This window comes from Monodelphis domestica, chromosome 8 (assembly GCF_027887165.1).
Source record: "Monodelphis domestica isolate mMonDom1 chromosome 8, mMonDom1.pri, whole genome shotgun sequence".
Lineage (NCBI taxonomy): Eukaryota > Metazoa > Chordata > Mammalia > Didelphimorphia > Didelphidae > Monodelphis > Monodelphis domestica.
Window position 1 is genome coordinate 205195626 of NC_077234.1, and position 20870 is coordinate 205216495.

The window sequence follows — 20870 nt, forward strand, 5'->3', positions numbered from 1 at the left end:
CTGAGGATGTTTAAGCAGGAAAACAGATAATTTGGGGGGGGGTCTTTAATATTAGAAATTTTATCTGGAGGAAGAATCAAGACATTCTACTTGACCCCAATAGGTGAATGTTAGAGAAATTCATGTTTCAGATCTGTGTAAAGAAAAAAAAAATTCCAGTAATAACAGCTGCTCCAAAGAAGAGTTGAGTTATCTTAGGAATTAGGGAGTTTCCCACTGCTAAAGTTCCTCAGATGAAGGCTAAATGATCATAAAGCAGCAATACTAGAGAGAGGATTTCTACTCCGGGAGGTATTAAGCTAAATGACCTCTTAGACACTTTTAAAACCTGAAACTCTGAATCCATGTGATTCTGCAAATGTAAACCTCCAAGAGATGGATGCCCCTCAATGATATACTCAGAATGTGGGGTGGGAGGAGCAGTAGAGGGGAAAAAGCTGGGTGCTAGAGGGAGATCAAGTCGAGATGCTTTTCATATGAATCTCTGTTGTCTTCTTGTCCCTGTGCAAATTGAAAGTGTCAGTCACGGCAATGCCCCCACCCTGCTCAGAAGGATAATTTGTTAGGGTGGCCTAAGAAAGAATTCTATTCTCTTTCCTCTGGTTATAAATAAGAGAGCAGAAGTTACCAAGTATAACTGAAAGATACATTAGAAGCAATTACAGATATCTTTAATACAAACTGAAAGATACCAAGGACTCTATCTCATTAATTTCGAGACTCAATTTGAAATTCAGGAACAGTCAAAAATAAAACTCAATGACAGAGATGTCTAGTAGCAAGATCTATCAGTAATTCTAAAGGGTTGTATGCTCTGCTCATTGGAAATTTGGCCCAGTTCAGCTAATAAAAGTCACAGCCCATCTGTTCTTTCTCAGAAACTGTTATGTCTCCTTTTCATATTTGCAGCTGATAAGCTAACTTGTGCATGTTGTAGTTCATTTGTTTCTGGTCCAAACTGGGAGAATTTGCAGCAGTGAACATGCGCCATTGCTGTCAAATAGAGCAAAGTAGAGTTCAATTCTATGGTTAGAGACAGGCTATATACTGCTGTCAAATGTTCGCCTTCCACTTACTTGCGAGGAGTCACCATTTGGTCACCAAAGATCCAGGAACCAAAGCTCTATTTTAAGAACTGCATGTTGATACAACAAAACGTATTAAATATCTAAAACAAATTCTCATGGATAGCAAGGCACCTTTTCTCTCCATTATATTAGCATCCTCCATACTCTTCACTGTGTTATAGAGAGAATTGTGGATTTTCAAAGGCTAGGAGACCCTGGCTCTACCTTGCCACCTGCATTATGAAATGGCATATGCACACAGGCTTCAAGGTCTTTTTTAACTAAAGACTGGAGGCAGGTCATAGTAGACTCTACCCTGAATAATTTATTTTACTTCTCTATTCCTCTTCTCTTTTTTTTCCTCAAAAACCCATGGCATTTGCCCTTTCCTTCCGTGCTTGTATTAGTTCTGCCTCCAAACAACCCTTCAGTTCTTTTTATCATGCCCTAGCTTCAGAGGCTTGTGTGCCCCAATTTAGAGCATTTGGGAGTGGGGCAACTTGAGATCTAAAGTCATAAGGCAAGATTGTTAAGTGGGGCATAAATACACCTAGTTATATATATTACTAGAAGTGAATCATAATAGTATTGCTGTTCTCACTACATGGGGCAGCTAGGTGCCACAGTGGATAGAATACGGGGTCTGGAGGCAGGAAACTCATTTCCCTCAGTTCAAATCTATCCTGAGACACTTGCTAGCAGTGCGCCCCTGAGCAAATCACTTAATCCTGATTGCCTTGGTTTCATCATCTGTAACATGAGCTGGAAAAGGAAATGGCAAACTGCTCCAAGCAAACCCCAAATAGAGTCACAAAGAGTTGCCCTTGACTGAAAAATGACTGAACAAGAACACATATTACTAGAAGAACTGAATCCTATCACAGTATTGATGTTCTCACTATACATGACGTTAAAAAAAAAGAAATCATAGCTAAAAGGAAGGATGTCTAATGCAGAGGCAAATAAAGCAGTTGGCAGATCTACCTTTATCATGGATCCAAAAGAAACAAGAAACATAATTTTAGGGAGTATTTTATCATTTTCTATTACAGTGCTCATGGTAAGCATTTACAAAAAGACCTCTGTGAAGATCTTTATAGTTTATATGCTAACATCTGTTGCAAAGGAATTTCTGTCGAGAATTCAAAAAGATCCTTCAAATTAAACACATATACACTTTAAATATTTAGTGATTTCAAAGTAAAGGTGAACAATAAAATGAAAGCAAAATAGAGTAGAACAAATTATTTTTTAAACATTAAAAAATGAGAAGCCAGAGGTCTATAGGTCTAAAAGAAGTCCTAAGTCAAATATGGTATGAATACTTCCTTTGTGAAGAGGATTGGGAGGATATGAACATATTTAAAAGGAAGGAAGGAAAGAAGGAAGAGAGATGGAGAAAGAGGAGAAGAGAGAAAGGAAAGAAGGAAAGGAGGGAGGGAAAAATTGTATTTTAGCAGATAGTAAACATGTGGTCACTGATGGAATTATTTCCAAATCAACTAGGTATATACACTTAGATCATTGACATATTAGCACAGATATAAAACTCAATAATGAAGTAATTAGGTTTCACAGTTGATAAAGGGTGCTGTGCTTGGAGTCATGAAGACTCATCTCCCTGAGTCAAAATATGACTTAAAATATGAACTAGATGTGTGTCTCTAGGCAATTCACTTAACTCTGCCTCAGTTTTCTCATCTGTAAAATGAGGTGGAGAAGGAAATGGCAATAATACACTCAACTTCTTTGCTAAAATAAAAAATCCAACAATGAGTTATGAAGAGTAGGACATGACTAAATGACAATAACAATAAAAATCAATATCAATTAGAATTAAAAATGAGAAGAAAATATCTATTACAACATATGTTGTTGAAAACAACTCTAAGATGACTGTTCACATAAGCCATTGATATAGGAAAACTAAGAAAGAATAAAAGGGCTGGCATAAGATAAGACTATTACCATTTCTTATAGCTCATGGAGTCAGTCCATCAGTATATATATTTTTGACAGGCATTATAAACAATGGGCAATGAAATGGTTCAAGAACTGAAAGGTAGTTGAAGAGAGAGCTGGATTGCCTTTAGGAACTTTCATAGTACTTTTTAATGACTTCAAACTTCCCCTCAAAAGAGGAATTTATCTTTTTACTGTCAGTAGTGGCCAGCTATGGAATACCCTCGGAGAGAATTGAGGGTCAACCAAAAGCCAATGAAGAGGTACATTTTGAGCGTGAACATATTTTTATATTAAGGCAGAATTATATGGGTAAAGTGGTACAGAACTGGAAAAGGAAGTGGGCCTTTCACATAAAGAGTGGGAGATTACCAATAGATAGCCTGTGTGCTCCAGTGGCATTCATATAATTTAGAAGGAAGCTCTCAGGGATATTGGATAGAATTTTCTGTAGAAAATTGATGGGAACAATTGGACAAGAGTTACAAGGAATGAGAAGCCATGCAAGGGATGTGATCAGCATTGTTGCAGGGAGTTTCCACATCAAAATGATCAACAGCTTCACTGAAATATCAAAGCTCTGCAAAAGGGTAGTATTTATCTTTAAATAGATTGCCAATATTTTCACTTTTCTGGCATATATATATATATATGTATATATATATATATATATAGTTACATGAAAATGACCAGAACATAAATATTTTAATAAGAATTTATATCTGGTTTATTAATAAATATGATATATTAAACATGTCAACATAGTGTAGGTAGAACCCCTTATTAAAATGTTAATTTTTTGTGTTAGCTTAGTAGAAGATCAGGTCCTCTGATGAAAACTTATATGTTAGAAATTTGAGTACGTGGGCATAAGAATACCTACAAAACATATATGATGGTGGTAGTGTTAGTAATAGTAGAAGAAGTACTAGTAGTAAGTCGTGGTCTTGGTGGTAGTGTGCGCATGTGTGGGACAGTAGGTGTGAGACAATATATATGAGGTTACTGCTACCCAATCACCTCCCATTTCATACTGATTGTGGGTTTTTACCATTGTAATGGTTATTAAGAGATCTGGAGGGCCATTATTGAATTGGGGAATTCATAGGGAGATCATAGTCTTCCTCACTATCTGCTTCCTCAGCATACAAAGAATATCATATTGGTCTTGTATTTTTTATAATAGAATCATAGCCTTCATTAGGAAAAGGTTTTGGGGAAAAAAACATTCAAAGGAAGAGACATTGGGTATATTGTTTCTTCTGAAACAAAAAAAAATATTTTTATTTGGGAAATAGCCTCACCCTAGGCAGAAACTGGTGATAGAAATTACAAAAAGATTTGAGCTAACTTATTAACTCCCCATGAATATAACCCAAACACTAATAATTCATTCCACAGGCAAAGGAGATGTAAAAATTGACTTGCAGCTTGAAAAATCAAATCATGACATGGAGCCAGTTAGGCACAATTAACTAATGGTAACCTAAAATGTTTTAACATATGGCTAAGAACTCCATATCTGTAATCTTTACTTCATTTATTTTTTCCCAGATGGATTTTCTATGGTAAAAAATTGAGGGTAAGTATATGCATGTGTGTGTGTATGTGTGTGTGTGTGTGTGTGTATGCACACACACCCATGCTGCAGGGAGTGTGCTTAGAGTGAGTGACCATAGAAATGAATTAATTCATTTTTGCATTTGCTACCTTGGAAAATTCTATTTCTGTATATTTCAAATACTTTTAAAACTTGAATAAAATTAATCATTATTAATAATGGAACTAAAGTCAGTGTAATTACACTGTTATATTGATGCATTAAAAGTACCTTGTTAACTTTTCAAATCACATTTTTATTCATATTCTGTATTTTGTATTTAGTTTAGGAAAATATATAAGTAACGACCTTTTAGAAGTACACAGACATAATTTTAGTTGCCGATAAAACTTATTTTCATCCTGAAAATCTGTATGTGGTTTTTATGATGTGAGGTTTATTGGGATCAATGTAGTGAAAAGTCTCCACAGTTAAAACAATGTCAGTCACAGGTCCTCACTAAAAACAATGAAATAAGAAAACAAAACAATGTGATAGCCTAACACTTTAAAAAATCTTATGTGGATTACAAATATCCCAGGACTGGCTGAGACAGAGTAATAAAAATGTAACTCCTTTCCAGACATACTAATACTTGTAATAAAATAATAAGGATATTGTAGCAAGGAATCTCTATACAACTCTAAGAAGTGTAAAGTCATCATAGTAAAAATGCTGACTCAGTTTCCTTATCTGCAAAATGAGGCTAGACAAGATAATCATTACAGTCCTATCCAGTTCTCTGACTGTTTGGGTTCATATATGACCCTGAAATGGTGAGATTATAGAGCATAAAGTAAATGGTACAGTACAGTCTTGTCAAAGACAAATAGAAACCAGAACCATTATACTTGGTGCAAAGATACTGGGGTATTCCATATTGAAAACGACATAGTAACATTGTTGTTGAATTGCTTTAGTCATGTCTGATTCTTCGTGGCCCAATTTGGGACTTTCTTGGTAAATATATTGGCATGGTTTGCCATTTCCTTCTCCATATCATTTTACAGATACGGAAGCTGAGGCAAACAAGGGTAAGTGACTTATAGGTCACACAGCTACTAAGTGTCTGAGGCTGGATTTGAACTCAGAAAGTCGAGTGTGACTAATTCAAAGTCTAGTGCTCTATTGAATGCACCACCTAGTTGCCTCATATTAAACATTATCCTTGTTGCATTTTCATTTTATTTTGTTAAATACATTTCCCGATTATTATTGGCAATTACTTTAATCCTCAATTCTTAAAATTTCTTAAAATTAAAATTAATTTAAATCAATTAAATAAAAATTAAGTTAAAATTAATTTTAAAATTCTTAAAATTTCTTAAAATTAAAATTAAGAATTTAAAAATTCTTAAAATTTTAATTTTTCAAGACTATACTTGATTATATTTGATACCTCTGGTATAATGGATGGGATGCTGGGACTGGAGTCAAGAAGGCCTGAGTTCAAATCTCTCAGATCTTTACTAATTATGTAACTCTAGGCAAGTTACTTGGTCTCTGTCAATGTTACTTTTTTTTAGTTAGTAAAATGGAAGAAGAGAATAATGATATCTATATCCCAGAATGTTATGAGGATTAAATAAAATAATCTACATACTTTCCAAACCTTAAAGCATTAGATAAGTGTAAGCTATTTAACAATAAATGTTTTAGAGGAAATGTATTCAGATGACATGGAGGCTGGAGAGACAAGAAGAGAACAAAGAATTGAGGTAAGGAGAACATAAAAGATTCTTTTGAACATAAGCTCTGTGCTCCATGCTATTTTAGAAAGGCTAGTTAATTGAGGAAGATTTTTTACAATTAAAAATCCTTCTCTCAAATAACAAAAATCAATTTTCTCTCCCTCCTACTCCTATCACGGGATGAGGGAATGGACCTACTTGTCAAAATAATGCATAGTCAAGCACAGCAAATCTCACATTAGCCATATCCAAGAAATATGTATCTCATTTTGAAGTCGGGAAGATTTCTATAACTGAGTAATCCAAAAAGTGAGTAAGCTAGGGTCTGAGTGGGAGTGAGGAGGGCAGCTTATCTGAGCCTCATAATCTGTTGGGGTATATACCACAGGGATTTATCTTTTTCTTACAAATGAGGAGAGTGAATTTTTAAGAGGTTAAATAATTTGTACAAGGTCACTTGGCTAGTAATTATCAGTGGCAGGATTTGAACCCATGTCTCTCCTGAGTACAAAATTATTAGGCCATGCTGCTTCTCAAGATTTATAGACCCTTATCATATTCCAAACTTGCAAAGATACCAAAGTTCTAGAAATGAAATGGATTATTATCCCCAGAAGGGACTTGACAAAATTCAGCCCCAATATATTACAAGTGAGGAAAGTGAAAGCCTATAAAAATTAGAGGCTTGATTTAATTTATCTAAAGTCAGATCAAAGGCTACAATGGTAAATATTGAAAGTAACTACCTAGGTATATTAATGTAACAAAACAAATACATTGATTTTTTTTTCTAAACCCCATACCTTCCATCTTAAAATCAATGCTATGCTTTGTTTCTAAGACAGAAGAGCAGGAAGGGCTAGGCAATTGGGGTTAAATGACTTGCCCAGGGTCACATACCTAGGAAGTGTCTGAGGCCAGATTTGAACCCAGGACCTCCCATCTCCAGGCCTGGCTCTCAATCCACTGAGTCACCAGCTATCCCCCTCCCCCACATACATTTAAAGTTTTAAAAAGTATCCATAGGCCAATGGCTTAAGCTGAGATTCCTAGCATGAAAAAAATGGCTGCAGAACTGCCCTTCCTCTTATTCAAATTCATGTACCCATCCCCATCCCCTCAAACATAAAAACTCCAATTATGGTGATTTCAAATCTTCAGAAAAATAAAAGGTAATTTCTCCTTATTAAAACACTGGTTATTATTATATATGTGAAATTTAGCAATTTGGGCTGGATTTTGTCCTTGAGCACTGAATTATGGATTACGTTAGACACCAGTGTATGTTCTGTAAAAGACAATGAATTGGCAATCAACTTAAATACCCTCTGAGGAAATATAGAGGAATGGGTCATCCAAGTGTGGGGTGAATCATTTTAATAGCCTTTTTACAGAAAAAAAAGACTATAAATAGATGGAAATACTCACATGTAACCTCGAAACCTACTTAGGTCATTATTTGGCTTCTCACATTCAATAACACTGGTGAATTTCATGGGATTGAATTCAGCATCCTGAAAATATAAAATTTTACACATTAGATACATCTTATTAAAGCTAAATTATAGTCTTCTGTCTTATTAAAGAAACAGAAATTAGAACTCTCACTGTCTAATATGCTAGTCTGTGCCCTGTGGATACAAATAGGAAAAAAATAGGAAATACTGATATTAAGGAGCTGATGACCTAATAAGAAATTTGTTGTTATTTAGTCATTTCAGTCATGTCCAACTTTTCATGATCCTATTTAGTATTTTCTTGGAAAAGGTACTGGCTTGCCATTTCCTTCTCCAGCTCATTTTACAGATGAAGAAACTGAGGCAAACAGGGTTAAGTGACTTGCCTAGAGTCACATAACTAGTAAGTGTCTGAGACCAGATTTGAACTCAGAGATAAGTTTCCTGACTCCAGGATAGGCACTCTGTCCACTGCGCCCTGGGAAAGTCAACACACAAAAGAAAGCTGAAAAGGGGTGGGGGTCTGAAGGGAAGGTAGCTTGTATTGGGTGAGGTTGAGTGGGTAGGTGGAGGCTTGCATGATGGAGAAGTTTCAAAGACTTCTAGGTAGGAAATATTTGGTTCAAAGTGCTTGATAAGTGTTTGTTTATTTAAATTTATATTATCATTAACAAATTTTCCATGATCTGGATTTTCCTTTCAAGCTGTTTCTTTCCTAAATTAAATTTCCTCTCATGGTGCTGATTTTGCAGGGTTTGCATTTCCTCATTGCGATCTAGGATTTTAGAAAAATTCTTTCTTAACTTTTAAATTCTGGGTACATTTACAACTTGGTTGCAGAGGAGAAAGAGCTCTGGACCTGGAGTCAGGAATTCATCAACCTGAGTTCAAATCTGGTCTCAGACACTTACTAGCTTTGGATCCTGGGAAAGGCACTTAATGCTATTTGTCTCTGTTTTCCTCATCTGTAAAATAAGCTGGAGAAGGAAATGGCAAACTAGTATCTTTACCAAAAAAACCCAAAATGGTGTCATGAAGAGTTGGTCAGGAGTGAAATGACTCAAAACCAATATTTGCATAGAATGGTAAGAAATGTGCTTTGTTTTTCATAAACCTCTTCTATCAGAATACTGTACTATACCGTACACAGACCAGACACACAACTGGATAATAATAGCTTATGTCTACATTATGCTTTAAAGTTTACAAAGCATTTTACATATATTATCTTGGAGTTAGAACAGGCAGGGATATCATCTACTCTAGTCCTATCATTTTAGAGATTAGAAATCAGACCTAGTGAGGTAAAGAAATCTATCCAAGGTCACACAGAGAGTAAGTGGAAGAATCAGCATTCAAACCATGTCTTTTTTACTTTAAAATCAGCAATCTTTCCAACATACCATGCTCCTTGGTAGAGATGTATTTATTTAAGTTGACAATATTTATACATAATTTTCTATGTCCATAGGCCTATATCCATAAATATTTAGTTATCTTACAACATGTTTTTTGCATTAAACTTCTCAAAGACATATTTCATAATAATCAGAATTTCTAGAATTAGAAGGAATCTATAAATTCAAATTCAACATTTCCTAAATGGTTCTAGGCAGGTAAATGTGTGTGAGACTTCTGGTAAGACTGAGGAAAATGAAGTATGATGACATTCTTCATCATGGTGGCATGGTTATTCAATAAACAATTGAACTTAGAGTCAGGAAGACATGGGTTCAAGTCCCACTTAGACAATTATTAGCTGTACACGCCCCTTAAAATTTCTTTACCTCAGTTTTGTCATCTATAAAATGAAAGGGTTCAATTCAGTGATCTCTAAGATCCCTTCCAGCTCTAAATCTATGATAATATGATTCTATAATCTGCTTCTTCCACCTCAAAAAACCCTAAAGGTGACAAATCCTAGGGATGAACTGGACTCCAAAATATCTCCATCACAAAGTCAGAGCATGTCAGTAGAAAGCTTGAGTGATATAACCAGCCTAGAAATCAACTGCCTATTAATATCCCTAGAAAACAATTAGGACATTATAGAATGCCAACATCTCTCATATCTACACGGATGGACAGGGAAAAAGGAGAGATGCCAGAAGTAGCAATGGAGGATGTTCTGAAGTGGTTTTCACACACTCTTAAGAAATGAAATTAAAGCCCACTCAAGAGGACCAGTGGTTCTCGGTAGGTGTGGTGGATAGGGAGAATGAGAGAAGAAAGACAGCTGTGTGTATGTGTATCTGCCTGGGGCATGCTCTGCATGAAGTGGCTGCTTCACCATGCCCAGATTTAGCCTTTTTATACCCATTTTCTTGGCACACAGTTGCATTATTCAATATACATGTTCAAGTAAAAATAATTGGATAAGTGATAAATTAACTTTTAACAAATTGTTTGATTAACATTCTGAGATCATTCTATACATTTGTATGGTAACTATTGATTCTGACAGGAAACACAAGAGAACAAGATTTTGTCACAGGTGGCTTAATTTTCTCATTAACCTTTGAGTTTTGAGCTTATAGACAATCAAGGAAAATCACTTATTATCTTTAATAAGAAATAGATAATCAATCAGAAATTCAATAATCATAGCAATGAGGTTGAGAGAACAGAGGGTATTGAGAACACAATTCAGATTTAATATTAGGCTGATCATTTTTCAGGGTTTGTTAGGGAGTTTTTCAAGGAGGGTTCTGGTTGATAGAATCAAGTCCCTGAGGCTTGATGAAGCATGGTGTAGCAAAGCATTTTGTACAGGTCTTTATGATTGATTTATGTACTGGCTTTAGGAGAATAAGTTTCTTTACAGGGGCTAGGGGATTTTCTGGGCTTGGCTTATGGGCACAGTTTTTGTTGGGAATTATATACGTAAGCCAAAGTTCATGATGGTCTTTTGGTTTGAATTTGAGAGTCTGATCTTTTGGTGATATTTTGGAGAAATAGTGTGCAAGCATTTTGCTCTTATATTACTTTTTCTGAGACTAGGAAGAGGACAATAATCATGCCAATTCCATTAGTAAGGGATGCTGATGAGAGAAGTCATACAGAGGGAGCTTAGTGGACAAGTCCATCCTGCCAAGGAGTCACTTTGTGACCTTCTGGCTTCCATGAGTGACCTTTTCAAGACATTGTGGCCTGACGACTCCCAGCAGACCAGAATTTAAGTCTGATAGAACTGGGGTTCCATTAAGTACAAGTGGCATGACCTTGACCAAGTTATTAAACTCAGTCTTATTTGTCTCAGTTTTGGGTTTTGTTTTTTTTTAGCATGGGGGAAGGCAACTTCATATATAAGGTTTCATATAGTTTTCCTTTCAAAAATCTGCTCATTTCTTCACATTATATAGAGGTAAACATGCCCCTAGATGAAGAATAGAGAAAAATCTCTTCTCTTTCTGCTCTGAAAGTTGCCTCCTTTCTAAAAAAAAAAATGGATTGCAAAAACTTGCTCTGCATACTCCTGTCTCATCTTAAAGATGGAATGAAATAATTTCCATCTAAGTACTTAAAAAATTACAAAATACCAGTCAATTAAACAATTCCTTTTTTACCTTCTTTCATCCATGGGACATCTCATTGCACCATGGGTAAACTAAAGGCCTACTCTTACAATCAAAGTATAACAGTCATCCAGCGGCTGTTATATATAAGATTTCCTTAGTGGGTTTGGGCTTGAGAAGGAGCAAGGAGTCTGAGAAAATGGGTGATAAACAAAGAGACACAGACAAGTTAATTTAAGTAGGGAGCAGCACTGGTCCCTGATGACATTTTCCTTAGAAAAATAAGTAAAGGAAAATGTGAGAAATAACAGAACACGTGGAAGTAAGAATTCCTAGATAGAAAGCACATGGCCAAGAGTGGCCTTAGGAAAGATAAAGAGAGACAGCAGGGAGAACTCCAAGGTTGCAGGAAACAAGAGCAAGAACCTGGAGCCTCACCCCAGGCTTTATTGTGGATTGTGAGGATCAATGAATACATAAAAAAGCATAGTTGATTCACATTGGTTGCATAGGCAATAACAAGATCAGAGTAGGTGGGGATTCACCTGACATGTGCTTTTCAGAGGAATGAGGTTTGGCAAGGTGAGGGCTAAGCCTTTGGGGCTTAGGCCCAGTAATTCTCTTGCCCTTAGAACTGCCTATACATTGATCATTAACTGATCTGATCAAGTATTTAATACATCAACCATACTTCCATGTCTGGTATGTTACACAAAGATATTTTCTTTTGTTCTCTCAGTGTATCATATATTGTCAAATTGTTTCCCCTTGCTATTTGAATTTCATTGCATTCATCAATTCCTCTGTATTACTTTCCATATAGATTTTAAGTTACCCGGTCTTATTTATAAGATCCTCCCTATAGACATTTTCTAACTTGTTCCAATACATTTGGAGTTCCTATTGTTGAATTGTCCTCCAGTTTGTAATCCAGCAAAAAAGATATGATATTACATGCAATCCAGGATAAATAAGACTAGCTTTCAAATATTTTGAAAACTTGTCTATTTATCTTTTAACAGGTAAATTTCAAGGAGGAATAAATTCTTCTAAACATTATGCATATTTTGTATCCATTGCAGATGGTTAATTGATGCAGGTTTACAAGATTTCATTTATGTAATAAATAATAATTAACAGAACAGCTAGGTGGAACAGTTGATAAAGTCCTGAGCCTGGAATCAGAAAGACTCCTTGAGTTCAAATCTGGTCTCAGATACTTACTATCTGGGTGACCCTGGGCAGAAGATTGCACCCCATTTGCCTCAGTTCCTCATTTGTTAAATGAACTGGAGAAGAAAAGGGCAAACCACTCCTGAATCTTTGCCAAGAAAACCAAGGATGGTCATGAAGAATAGGGCACAACTAAAAAGCAACTGAACAACAATGATCACTCTTCAAGAGATAAAGTTAAGCTGATCAATGGACCAAAAATATTTTAACTAAGTAAATTAATTTCTCAGTACTTAGTTTAAGAGACCACAACATGAGATGCTACATGATTAGGTAAATAATAATGAAAAAGGAAGACTTATTTAATGAAATACAGCAGGAACTCAAGATTTATATGTTAGTCTAGAGATGGGGATATAGTCCAGAAATGAAGTACTTGGAATAAGATACCATTTCCCTAATTAAAATTGAAAAATAGTAACAAATACTTTACTAAACTCTGGAAGAGCAATGCTACAGACAATAATTTCATCTCACAACTCTTTAAATAAGCAGTCCATTCCAAATATACAATTTAACTTAGCTTTAATTTAATGATTAACAGGACTGGGGAAATGTCTTTAACGGTTCTTGAGTCAAATCTTCATTTATAGTCCCGGAATCCCTCTTCTATCATTAGCAAGCCCTATAGTCTAGATCTCTTCCTATAAATTTTTTTTTCATATTCTTCAGCCCACTGGAACCACACTCTTTCTATAAGATAATTTTATCGCTAGTCATCTTCTTGGGTTCTGATTTTTTTTGTTTGTTTACCCCTAACACACTAGAACAAAGAGATAATACTTCTTGCTTTTCACCTCCCAGTTCATTCACCTCTTCAACTTCAATGATTTACATTATCTGTCTTTGTTACACATTAGCAACCCCACAGGAGTAGTCATACCTTACTTCTCACAATCATACCAAACAATGTCTCCCCTCTGATCACTGTGAAATCTCCTTTCCCTGATTTCTTCCATCACTTCACCGGAAGGTAGCCTTCATCTTCACTGCAACCTCCAATTCCTCTCCGACTTCCTATTATCCCAATTCATTACCAATGCCAGAGCACCTCACCTTCCTTCATAATCTTGTCTAGTTAACCAGTTCAGTTACGTATTCTGTTTCTCTCATGGATCTTTTTCTCCCTTGCTCTTCTGATATTCATTTATATAGCTGGAGTTCTGTTGTCTGCAATCCATCACAGGATGGAGAACCTAAAGGTACTTGAAAGGTCATTGAGGATAATGACTTCCTTTTAGAGGGAATACTGAAGCCCAGGGGAAGAAAAAGATTTGTACAGATGGGGATGAGGTGAAAATACATTCTAGACATAGGAACTGGCTTTTGCAAATGTTCAGAGTGAAGAATTAAGATTTTGATTCTGGAGACCAAACAGTAATCAAGGTATGTTAGAATGTAAAATGCATGAAGAAGAATACAAAGTAACTTGGGGAAGGAGGCTTAGCATAGAGGGGGCTCTAATACCTGATATTTTATCCTAAAAGCAAATAGGAAATGACTGTTTACTTAAGCAAAAGAGGGCTATAGTCAGGTCTAGTGATGTGAGTAAAAATGTAGTAAAATGGTGAGAGCCCCAAATTTGGTATAGGAGGAAATGAGTTAAAATCTAATATTTACTAGCAATGTAACTTTGGAGATTCTTTGTTCCTCTGCAGTATATCAAGTATATTTAAAAACATAGATATACCAATAATTTCAAAAAATATTTTCAAACCTCTTTTAAACACTTAATTAAAAACGTAATCTTTATTTTTCAGCTGCAATAGGCTCCTGTTCTATTTCCTTAATGATTCAAACATTTTAGGGGTATCAGGTTTACTTAAAGTTTTGTAAATTGTCTAAAGGTGGACATATTACTTTTTTTAGATGGAAAGAGCCGGTAAATACATAGTCCAGGATTTCCATGGAAGAGGTGATTTCCATAGCATACTAATATTATATTTGGCAAACAATGTAGTATGTTTAAAATAGTTTTCCTTTGTTTTTTTCCCTAAGAATATAAAGTTTACATGACTCAGGAATGCTAGGTCATTTTGTCTCTGGATTGCAGATATTACATTCATGACATTATGCAAATAGTTATGTGATATGGGGCAGATCCATATTTATGAAAAGAAAGCACCACCTTGATCTGGCTTTTGGGACAATTTAGTAAGCACTGATTCTAAACAGAATCAACCATTTGAAGTGTCAAAAGGTTGTAAATTCCAAAAAAATATTTCTCAAGTTTCTAACTCAGATATATTACATGTAAGAATATAATATACAACATCTGATGATAATGCACAAAATCTTTAGGTTACAAGAAACCTAAAATATTCAAGCCATGAATGTGGAACAAAGTAAAGCTGACAAAAAACTCATGCATGTTGCCCCTCACACAGATGATGAATAGACCCATTTTAATTATTTGAATAGATAGAAGATAGAAACAGAATAAATCATGGAGGGCATCTACTCCTAAAGTTCTAATTTTAGTAAAAGTGCATTCTTTTACATTTTTTCATTAATTCCATTGATATTCTTGAAAAAACTAATAAACAGACATATACATATTCTGTAATTAGAATCTACTTCCCAGGACTCCAATCCCCAGCATCCCACTTTCCTTCTCACATTATGTGCTAACATAGGGAGGATATAAGTTTTGTGTAGTCCCGCCTCTCTCTTTCTTCTGATGATCTTGTTTTGTAGAAGTGGTGTGAGGTGAGAAGCAGGATAGTTTTACTCATGTGGTTTACTTTTTGTTAGATAATTAGGTTTTCATTCCTTCCACTTCAGATGATTATTAATAAGCTTTGTACTTGGAGTTATTGATATTAATTTAAATATTACAATATATAGATATCTATAGATATAGATAGTTTTTTGTCAAGTAATGCTTTCTCAGATGGGGAGGGAGAAGGAGGGAAAGAGTGAATTGGGTTTTAATGTAACAAAGAAATCAATGTAAAATTTTTTTAAAGGTGGAATCTTTGGATCAAAGTAGAGAGAAGTCAAAAAGCTTCCATCTCTCATTTGTTCCCTTTAGGTTATGCTATTATTAAAGGTGGTGATTCCAATGTGGATTCACTGAAAAAACCTACATAAACTTCACCTCAGGAGGGTAAAATTTGGCACTTTCAAGTGTTATCAATTTAGGACCCAATTAAACCTGTCCACCGACCACAAGTTAAAAACCTCTGTTTGATGCTATGTCTTTAAAACAGAAATAAGTAAATTGTGATATAGTGTATATTTATTTTGGTCATCTTATCATTAGATGAGGTCGGCTGTGGAGGTAAAAGGATACTGCAATTAGTCAAAAGCATTCCTTTATATTGAAGGCATAACATCTAAAAACAATTTTAAAAATAAAGACTTTAGAATTTAGTAGTGTTGTTTTTGATACTTGTTTTGCCTTCATAATCTCTCTGCAATATTCTTTTTTTTTTAACCCTTACTTTTAGAATCAATACTGTATATTGGGTGTGAGGCAGAAAAGTAGTAAGGGCTAGACAAATGGGGATTAAGTGACTTGCCCAGGGTCACACAGCTAGGAAGTATCCGAGGCCAGATTTGAACACAGGACCTCCCATCTCTCACCTGGTTCTCAATCCACTGAGCCACCCAGCTGCCCCCTCTCTGCAGTATTCTTAATTAGTCTCTTCTAGTTCCTTGCTTCTTTTTTGAGACTGTGACATATTCTCTCTTGATTCTCCTATCCCTCTGATCCTTCTCAGTCTTCTTCCAAGAATATCATGCCCCCTCCCCTACCTTTGTACAATTTAAGTATATGGCTCTGTATCAGGCTTCCTCCACTTCTATTTTACTCTCTTAATTGAAGATTTCATCAAATTAATTATCATTTTAAATCATGATTCCCAGATCCAGTTATCCATCCCTACTCTTTGTCTAGGGTAAAGCTTCCACAAAACCCATTCATGTTGCTGCATTGATGATGTAGACCCATTTTAAAGATTTGAAAAGATAGAAGATAGAAACAGAACAAATCAGGGAGGATATCTACTCCCAAAGTTCTAATTCTATTAAAAATTGATTCCTTTACATTTTTTTCCCATTAGTGACATTCTTGAAAAACTGATAAGTTATCTCAAGGAATAGGGAATAGTTCATTCTCTCATTGCTAAATAGGTACTGGATACTTTAAATTATACGTACTTGAAAGCCAATATATCCTGAACATAACTAATTGTTTTCCCCCCAAATCTATCCCTTTGTCAAATGTCTCTATTTCTATTAAGGACACTATCACCATTTTAATTTATGAGGTTCAGAATCTCAGTTTCATCATCAGTTCTTCACTCTCACTTATCCCACATATCTAGTAGTCAGTTGGCTTACCTTATTCTTTCTGCCTCAAAACAAACAAACAAAAATCCTCTTGTGTCTGATCCTTTCCAACTATAAAGCTGCCAGTCTATTTCAAGCTTTTATAACTTCTTGCCTGTATTATTCAAGAAGCCTCTTAACTGACCTCCCTGCCTCAAACCTCTTACCACTCTAATCAATCCTCTGCTAGCTGCCAAAGTAATCTGGCATTGTCACTAGAACTGTCTCTAAAGTACTGGTCTGACATTTCGTCTCCTGATTCAATAAATCCTCCTGCCCCCCAATTACCCTTGGAAAATATAAACTTCGTAGTTTGGCATTTAACATTATTCATAATCTGGTCCTAGTTACCCTTCCAAATACAATATACATTGTTTCCCTTCAAGCATTAATTATTATATAGTTAACACTGGCTTTCTTAGTGTTTTTCATAAAGGGCAACCAACTTAACAAATCTGCATTTGGATCAACTTCTTTCCATGCCTTGGATAAATCCAGTTGTCACTGTTGCCTCATATATTGCTATCTTCTGTAAGACTCAGATCAAGTGCCGCCATCTTTTTTTGAGGTTCTTCATGATTCCTTTGATATACTAGATATTGCCCCCAATGACCATGTGTTTATTCTGCATGTGTATATGTTGTCTCTCCTGAAAGAATATAACTCCCCAGAAAATAGAAAATTTTTTTGTTTTTGCATTCTCAGAGTAATCTGAGCACAGTAAATCTATGAAATAACTACTTAATATATGCTTAGTGATTGATTCGGTATGCATGTATCACTACCTTTGTAACTGAAGTTTCAAGTCACTAAAAAGGCAGTGTTGGGCACCTTTAATAGGCTGTAACATATTACCAATAAATAATTATGCAGGAAGAGTAGCCTCAAGAATATTGTCAAAGAGATATATGACTGGCAAAGGAAGTGGGCCAATCAAGTAGTAGCAGTAAGAGACAATTAGTGGACATTTTGCGTCCATCACTGGCACTTATGTCTTTAGTACTATTGATGATTTACTGTGGAATTTATGGGAAGACATAGACAAGAGGCATAAAAAAGACATGACTAGATTGTAATCCATTGGAAGAAGTACCCACATTACTGATGTAATCATAGACCTATATAAATGTCGAGTATATTCCACATATTCTCCAAAGCATTTTGTTTGTTTAGTGGTTTAGTATCATTGGATAAAAAGCCAGAAATAGAGGTATAATACATCTTACTATTCCTCAAGAATTGATCAATTCAAACCACCAAGCATTAGTAATTATGTGCTAGGCACAAGGATGCAGGGAAAAACAAAACAAAAGGTCACTCAAGGTCCTTATGTTCTATTTGGGGATAAAACATATAAAATAAAAAACGTAGGCAAAATAAATACAATTTAATTTCTAAAGGATACTAGCAGGTAGGAGGAGTATGGTGATGTAGAAAATAGTATTTGAACTAAACTTTGAAGGGACATAGGAGTTCTAATCAGAAGGGATGAAGAGAGAGCATGCAAGAGACAGGAAAAAATAATATACAAAGTCATAAAGAAAGGAAGTATGTAAGCCAATTTAGTTGGAACAAAAAATGTCTGAAGGAAAATAATGTTCAATAAGCCTAGGAGAATAGACTTGATCACTATTGTATAGGAAAGAGAGAAGTGATGAGTGCCTGAATTTGGGTGAGGGCTGTGTGAATGGAGAGGCAGGGATAGATGGAAGAGATATTATGTGAATTGCTTACTGATTGTGGATATAGAGACTTATGGCAAGTAATGAACCATGGATCACCCTATAGCAAAGGAGAATTAAACTTATACAAGGAATGATTGACAGGGCGTGAGACTCGGAATTCTCCCAGGGCTGTCAGGATTCCAAACTGTTTAAGAGACAGTTCCCCAACTGACACTTTAGACCTTAGAGAAGGAGGAGAGAGGCATAAATTTGAATCATCTTGAGCCCATCCATTAAACAACAGGCCTTGAGGATCTTCTAGCTGTGGTGGAAGAATAACTCCAGACTTCTTGATGGACAGCCAGACTGGGGAATAGATCACTACTCTGCTGGGACATCTGAAGACATCAGCTGGACTCCTGTTTCTGGCTCATCAAAGACTCCTTGTGAGAAACTGATCCCATCCTCTGTTGAACTTGCTTTAGATAATTTAGAGTTTAGTTTGGAGTAAGTCAGATAGGGTATATATAGTGGGTTAAAGAATTTAGATTTCACCTTTTCCTCTTTCCCTTTCCTTCATCCCTTCTATGTTAAAATAAATTCAATATTTATATATGTTTATCCCTCTGTATTACCTTCCTCCTATTCAAATTATATTTCCTTATAACAACCCTGAGATTGAAAATGTTGGTGACTGGGAATATGGTGGTACCTACAAAAGAAATGGAAAATTCAAAAAATTCAGAAAATATGGTCAGCTAGCATTAATTAAATGCCTACTATATGTTAGCATCATGCAAAACATAATATATTTGTGGGAAAAGGTGAATTCTTGAGGTACTTAAGTTAGATGACTCAGGCTGACAATAAATATTCATTTAAAACAGAGGTAAGCCTCCTCTACCATAAGACAGAAGTTAAGAGCTTCAAGATTTACTACAGGCATTTACTGAACTATAAAAATCAGATAGGATTACTTTTTCATCATAAAAGTAGAAAATTAAATAAGTCAACTTACACAGTTGAGCTTATAGAATTTTCTTATTTTAAAATCAAAAGAGCTGAGAAGTCAAGACACAGTTTTAACACTTGCTGTGGAAGACCCTGAGCATATCACGTTAAAAAACAACCTTCTGTCTTACTATCAGTTCTAAGACAGAAGAGCAGTAAGGGCTAGGTAATTGGGTTAAGCTGCCCAGGAAAATGTATGGTGGCAAATTTGAACCCAGATCCTCCAGACTCCAGGTGTGGGGCTCTATCTACCATGCTTCTTAGCCATCTCTAGGCAAAGCATGGAAACTCTCGGTGCCTCAGTCTCTTGAGGTGTAAACTTAGGGTGAATATGTGTTCATCTACATCACAGGGTTGTTGTGAAGAAAGTCACTGGTAAATCTTAAACTACTGTATTACTTAGTTATTTTATTAATGCAAAAAAATATGCTTTTAGTTTCCGATACTTGGAAAGAAAATGAAGTGCATCCATGTAACAACTTGGAATGTTTGTACCGCCTAAATTTATGCATGGCAAACTTGAGAGAGCAATGTGTGTAGAGATCCTTAGGAACCAAGTGCTCATATGGGAGAACCGGTAGCAGAATACTAGATGGCCCAGTTCTACCCATTAGTACAAATTAGAAAAACAATTCAAAATCCTGAGCTTACTGGCCATAAAACACTAGCATTGTCTTTCTATACAAAGGCTAAAATGGGCATGCATGAACCTTGGGTTTCTTCCAAATTTGCACCTTACTATCTGATTGCTTGACCTGTGATCTGCTCACTTTGATATACATGCCATGACAGGATGAGGATCAAGGTACTGAGAATGTAATCTGTCTTTCTGTCAGAAACAAATCTTGATCTTTATCTCTGACCCATTCTTTTGAAAGCAGACTTCTCAGCATTGTTTTATGAAGGCTCTGGGGCTCCTTGCCCCACTGCAGACAGCAGTATATCAAACATTCATGTTCAGCCTTGAACTTGCACTTGGAGTTCCCTGATCTGCCAAAATACAGTATTCTCAAGAGTCCTGTAAATATTCCCATTTTCTAGGTATTTTGCAGAAAGTGTATTCCTTCTTATACATCAAATGTACTAAGGAACAGGAATCTCAAGTGTTTCCTTGAGGCATCACTGCCAAATAATTGAAGGAATTCAAGAAGACCATTATTTTCACTTGAATTCTTGAAATAATAGCTGGAACAACCTTTGTTTTTGCATCTTCTGTCCCTCAAATTCAATTTATATTTACAGAGCTCCTGATATTGTGTACTGCACTTAAGGGATATGAGGGAAGTATGGGCAGTGCTGCCCTTTATGATGAAGTTTATTCCTGGAAAACAATGC

At 35.5% G+C, this 20870-nt stretch overlaps 1 protein-coding gene across 1 annotated transcript in view; it reads right to left on the reverse strand.

Annotated features, from left to right (window-relative positions):
• ATP10A (ATPase phospholipid transporting 10A (putative)) overlaps positions 1-20870 on the reverse strand; it is a 291546-nt gene that overhangs the window by 78509 nt on the left and 192167 nt on the right. The window contains exon 3 of the mRNA XM_056808517.1: positions 7749-7834. Within this exon, the coding sequence (XP_056664495.1) occupies positions 7749-7834 (86 nt within the window). The remainder of the gene's footprint in view (positions 1-7748; positions 7835-20870) is intronic.